The sequence below is a fragment of the Solanum tuberosum genome, unplaced genomic scaffold (assembly GCF_000226075.1).
Source record: "Solanum tuberosum cultivar DM 1-3 516 R44 unplaced genomic scaffold, SolTub_3.0 scf00116, whole genome shotgun sequence".
Classification (NCBI taxonomy): Eukaryota; Viridiplantae; Streptophyta; class Magnoliopsida; order Solanales; family Solanaceae; genus Solanum; species Solanum tuberosum.
The window spans coordinates 605,343-611,028 of NW_006239040.1; the positions used below are offsets into that span (position 1 = coordinate 605,343).

The following is a 5,686-nucleotide window of genomic DNA, read 5'->3' on the forward strand; positions in this document are numbered from 1 at the left end:
GGGGGGGGGGCGGGGGGGGGGGGGGGGGGGGTTGTTCATCAAGTTGATCTAAACCTTGTCAAGTAGTGGGGAGAGGTAAAAAGCGTTTGCAGCTAGAAAGAGAAAGAGAAGGATTTTGAAGAGATTTAAGTTGGCAGCAGCTCAAGATACACAGTGCCAGGCCCTCCTTTTACGATTCAAACATTATAATAAAACCAACCAAACGGATTGAATAAAAAGAAGACCTGAGCCATCATCAATGCGACATAGACACCAGCAGTGAAAGGATAGAGAGGACCCAGATCACCAGATGGTCGTGTTGCACGAACACGCTCACCAACTTTCCACATCCTTGTCTGGTCTATTTTACCCATTGGGAAAGCTGGTAACCCCTCTTTCTCCTGTATGTACAAAAAAAGAAGGTTAATATCTTCATCTTATCATCAGTATTTCACTTTTCCATAATGCTGAAGAAGCCCTTGTAATATTAGGTTCCATGAGAAGGATACACAATTTCTTCAAGTGATCAAAATAAATATAGGGGAAAAGCACCACAAGCTAGGTAGTACAGGCGGTATAATCTTTTTTAAAAAAAAAAAAAAAAAAAAAAAAAAACTGGCTTAGGACCCATTTTATAAATGGTAAAAAATCCACATATACAAAAAGCGATGGGCCAGGTTCAAAAGTGACCAGTCCAGAAAATGACATCAAAGTAAAAAAAAAAGAAATAACACAAAAGGAAATTAAGGATTTCATTTTGGGGAAGAAGCCAAAATTAATACAGGTGGTATAATCTAGTTTCCATCAAGGAAGTCAAAAATTAATGTGCCTCCAATGAAGGGGGTGGATAGAGAAAGAGAGGAAAAGAGAAACCAATTGCTAGGAAACTTAATAATAAAGAATCAACTTACAGAAAAGCGGCGACCTGCCAATACAACACTCCTGATCTCACTACCTGCTGCAACATCCTCATAGCACTCGTACAAGATCTCCATGCAAGGGTAATATGAAGCACTATATGCAGTCGCAAACACCTTCTTGCCTTCTGCATCCAATGAATTGTATAGAGCTAACATACCCTAATAAACACGTAGAATACTTTCAAGAACAATTTGAGAAGTTATAAAAGTATCTTGCTAAACATAATAATACACCAAATCAAAAGATTGAGAATTTAATTCTGACCTTTGTTGATATGGTCCTCGAAATGTTTCCGGTTATGCACTCAACAGTATTCTTGTATGCGAGCTCTTCACTCATTCCATTTTCTGTGTACCTTCTGAACAATGACTCAACAATGCCATGGACAGCACCAAGTAATATGCCTAACAAGAAGACCAATGGACCTCAACCATACTGATTTAGTAAGTGAAAAAACAGACTTTGGAAACACGCTAACCTCGCTCGCCAAATATATCGCTTCTGTATTCCTGTTCCAGGGTAGTTGCAAATGTAAAGGGGGAACCAAGGGCAACTGACCACCCAAGAGCAACATCAGTGGCTCTTCCATCTATATCCTGTATATACCGAATGGCGTTACATCTCATAGAACATAAAAGCCAAGAGTTTGAGAGAAAATAGATGAGGGTGAATTATAAAAGACTGCAGGAGACCTGGTGAACTGCAAAACTTGCATTAATTCCAGCACCATTGATTTCTTTTCCTTGCACATATAATCTCCGGACAGATGGGCCCATTCCCTTGGGACATACAGCAATCACACTGATGTTCTTGGGAAAGTCAAGGTCCAATGACTGCAAATGGCCGAGAAGGAATCCATGCGAAAGACCAAGTATGCTATTTGGTTTCATGTGAGAAAACACTTCTTCATAGTTGTCAGCCTGCACATACATCAGGAAATTCAGAACAAAGGAGTGGTGCAGCAACTGGCACTACCTGCACACCTGGTGAAGGAATACACTGTCTGACAAGCTATCAATATTACCATTTTCTTGCGGTATAATGAATCCAAAAAAAAAGGTTCTGTTTACCCTTTTGGAGTCATGGAGTGTGTGGCTTGGTTTGATATTTCCATCCTTGGGTTAAATTTTGAAAATTCAGGTCATACATGTTGCCAAGATAAATACTCCACTGAATAATGTGGAACACGTGATTCTGGTAAAAATCTATGTATCCGCTAACCAAAATAAAATAAAATGAGTTCGATTTAGAATGTTCAAAATCTCACCAGAGAAACCCTAAAGTTTAGTGGAAATATACCGAGTGTGCAGTCCATAGTCCCAAATTAAACAACAAAATCACATCTAATCACCAGTGGTGGGAGCAGAAAGCACAAAGCTATAACTTATGAGATAGCAAAACTAAGAATTTGTTCTTTGGAAGAGTAGAAGCAAGAAACAAGATATCTAGCATTCCAAGCAAGACATTGAACTATAAGGTCAAGGGCAGCCTTCACTAAAATGTATTACCAAATTGTCATGAAAAGAACATGAGGCTAACACAATGTGCCTACCTGAGCTGCATCAGAAATCAAAAGCAGCACTAGATCGCTACCAGAGATAGTTTCATACAAGTCTCCCAAGGTACCATTTTCTTCAGTAAACCCAGCTGCACGAGCCTCAGCAAAGGAGCGAGAACCCTTTCTCAAACCAATCTGCATGATCAACATTCATACCTCATAAGTTACAAGACTATAAGAATTTAATCTTGTATGCAAACCAGATAAACTCCAGCTTCAATCTCTAATAAAGAAGAAATGAAATATTACCTTAACGACTATATCAGATTTTGCTTCTGCAAGAGAATCCCTCAAGTTCTGGGCTTGAGCTGGTCCCTACCAAAAAAGAAGGGTATTGCTAAGCTACTTGAATGAAAGAAGGAATGAAACTTGAACAGGAGAGAGGAAAAACATTTATCTTACTTTTACAGAAAGAAGTGCATTTTTTTAACCAAAATAATTCAATGTTGTATATTACTATATGTACATGAGATCACTTCTAAAACAGTATTCAGATATATTTTGATGATACCTTCTGCGTTAATGATGAAAAAATAACAACATAACCAATTATCAGCAGAAGTAGAGTATGGAAAACAACAAACTTTGAATGGAGGAAGATGTATCTTCTTGAGAAAAACTACAATAGAGAAACTTTATCAGCAAATATGCTAGAATCAGTACGAAGAGCAAAAACTTGGTGAGAACATATATGGTTTTAGAAAAGTCAACAAAAAGAGTAGTTTGAAGCTGCTTTTATCAGGTACATCCAAAAGGATGTAGCTTTCCAGCAAAAATAGTAAAACAGAGGACTTCTACGTTATAGAATCTAGAAAGAGATATCTTCTTCTCTTCTCCTTTCAATTTCAAAAAAAGATATATCTTCTCCAAAATTTTGGTTAACTAAACTCTTGGTTTCAGATGGCAATATTCCCTCTTCATTGAGCTCAAACAACAAACTTCCTCTTTGCGCTAACTTTATATACCAATAACTCTCAGAATGGAACATTATACAGATATCAAAATTGAATTAACTGAATAAAATCAAAACCAAAGAAACTTCACCTGAGAACCCCAACCAATGACTCCAATCTGCTTGATTCCCTTGAATGCATCCGGCAACAACTTGAACAAATCTCTCCCTCCTTTCACAATGTACTACACCACAATCCCAACAATATACATTACACATCAAAGCCAAGAACTTTCACATATCGAAATAAACATTTTCATCATTGATACACCAAACAAGAAAGACAATACCATCACTATCTCCGTCCAAAATTGTGTTTTATGGTACTTCTACTGAGTTTTCTAAATGTCTAATGCTTAAAGGTGTTTGTTTGAAGTTTTTGCTAATTCTTTTTTGAGAAAAAAACCACAGTATCTTTTTGAAAAGTGACTTTACACTAAAAACTCAGAAATCTTTTTAATGAACAACTCTGACTATCCAAAAACACATTTCCTTTTTGTACAATTTCCTTATTCTAAATGATTTTTGAGAAAAAAAATTCAATTTGTTCAATCCTCCTACATATTATTCCACACAACAATAAGAAATGATTTACATTTAGAAATAGATGTCCAGCTACTCAAAATCAAATGGAAAACAAATTGCACTCTTTCTTATGTTAAATATATAAAAAGAAAGAGTATAAAAAACACACCCAAAGTATTTCAATTTTCCAAATTTCATGCTTGAACTATTAGGCAAGCGAGTTTCCTACCACCTATTTATCAAAACACCCTTCAATTATCATTTATTCCTTTTTCCTATGTTGATATTTTAGCTTAGAAAATGGAGCAATTGATTGATAGTTGAGGTGTGTTTAGATTTATAGTTTGCGATAGTTCTGATAGGAAATTCGCATAACTAATAGTTATAAGTATGAAACTAGAAAAACTGTCATACTTAACCGGTTTTCAAGTATCTAACTATTACATCTAATCATTCACCGAAAATTAGATGTCACCGTACTCTAACTACGCCATTCTTTCTAAAACAGAGGTAATTGGTGAAATAAACATAGAGAAGGGAAGAGATTCACCTCGTCGTGTCCAGAAAGGGTAACTTTCTCCTTCTTAAAAACAGATGTTTCAAAATCGAGAGACATCGGTGCCTTTACAGCAGCAGGAGCAGCAACCATACGAACATTAAGTGCTCCGCCGGAGCTGGAGACATTGTAGGAGTGAGATTTAGCTCTGAGAGCCTTAAGCGACGGAGATGAAGTAGAAAAAAACCCTAAGTTACTAGATAGAGCAGGCTTTAGGGATTTGGTTGATGAAGAAACGGCCGAGGAGGAGGAGGAAATGGAGAAAGAAGTAGCCGCCGGTGTCGCCATTGTTGCTCTGTTGAGGTGCCGCCGATGACTGTAAAAAGTGTAGAGAGAGAAAGTGGAAATGAGGGGTCACGTTTTTATGTTTGGTTTAGTATTGCTAGGGTAACGATATGCAGCATATCCGAATTGAGAAGTGGCGGCATGAAACTGTGATTCTAATGCCCCTCAGGTTTTAGGTCGTTTACGATTTTATCTCGTGATTTAAAATTATGTTATGTCATTAGTGTTCGAATATATGATATTTTTTATTTTGAGATAAATTTTAAATTTTTTGAAAAATTTAATTTGATATTTTTTTATCATAATTTTATATTTATTAAATATAAAAATTGACCACAAATTTATAATGATTCAGGAAAGGGATTGATCGAAATTGCAACGAGACACACCAACACTACGCTGAGCTATAGGCCCCACCCCGTCTCAACTAGATCTGTTTCCGGGAGTACCCTAAAAAAAGGAACCTTTCATCTCCCCAACCATTTCGGGTTTTTTAGTTTGGGGTGCCAATAGTAGCATAGTATTTTGAAACGACCCCAAAAATGTCCGAAAATGTGCTTCGGAAACACCTATAATTGTAATTTCCATATATCTCAAAATCCGTGCATGATTTCGGAAATTCGACTTCATATTCTTATTCAGGGTGTCAAATTGAGTGGGAAATGGGTCTAACCCGAATTTTAGAGCAACCGTATCAAAATTCGAAAATCGCAAAAAATGCGATTTGGAGGGTCAACTTTAAAGGGGCATATCTCTTAGCACACAAGGAACTGGAAGGACAACAATATATTAAATTTAAGCTCTTTGAGTTAGCTTTCCAACGCACTTGATTTCACCTCATTTCGAGTTAGAATGAGGGAGTTATGACAATTTTCGTAAAACTTATCTGTGCAGATTTGCAATTTCCAGT

At 36.7% G+C, this 5,686-nt stretch overlaps 1 protein-coding gene and 1 non-coding gene across 2 annotated transcripts in view; one reads left to right on the forward strand and one right to left on the reverse strand.

Moving 5' to 3' along the window:
* Positions 1 to 4,918, reverse strand: part of LOC102601054 (ketol-acid reductoisomerase, chloroplastic-like) — a 6,313-nt gene extending 1,395 nt beyond the window's left edge. The window contains exons 1-9 of the mRNA XM_006349969.2: positions 4,486 to 4,918; positions 3,503 to 3,595; positions 2,708 to 2,773; positions 2,453 to 2,593; positions 1,593 to 1,820; positions 1,379 to 1,496; positions 1,165 to 1,304; positions 891 to 1,058; positions 225 to 380 (exon numbers count right to left, since the gene is read on the reverse strand). Of these exons, the coding sequence (XP_006350031.1) occupies positions 225 to 380; positions 891 to 1,058; positions 1,165 to 1,304; positions 1,379 to 1,496; positions 1,593 to 1,820; positions 2,453 to 2,593; positions 2,708 to 2,773; positions 3,503 to 3,595; positions 4,486 to 4,779 (1,404 nt within the window). The 5' untranslated portion in view covers positions 4,780 to 4,918. The remainder of the gene's footprint in view (positions 1 to 224; positions 381 to 890; positions 1,059 to 1,164; positions 1,305 to 1,378; positions 1,497 to 1,592; positions 1,821 to 2,452; positions 2,594 to 2,707; positions 2,774 to 3,502; positions 3,596 to 4,485) is intronic.
* MIR8045 (microRNA MIR8045) lies at positions 4,180 to 4,268 on the forward strand. The gene has a single exon (NR_127208.1). It is a non-coding gene; the product is annotated as a microRNA MIR8045 (primary transcript).
* Positions 4,919 to 5,686: the final 768 nt, after the last annotated feature.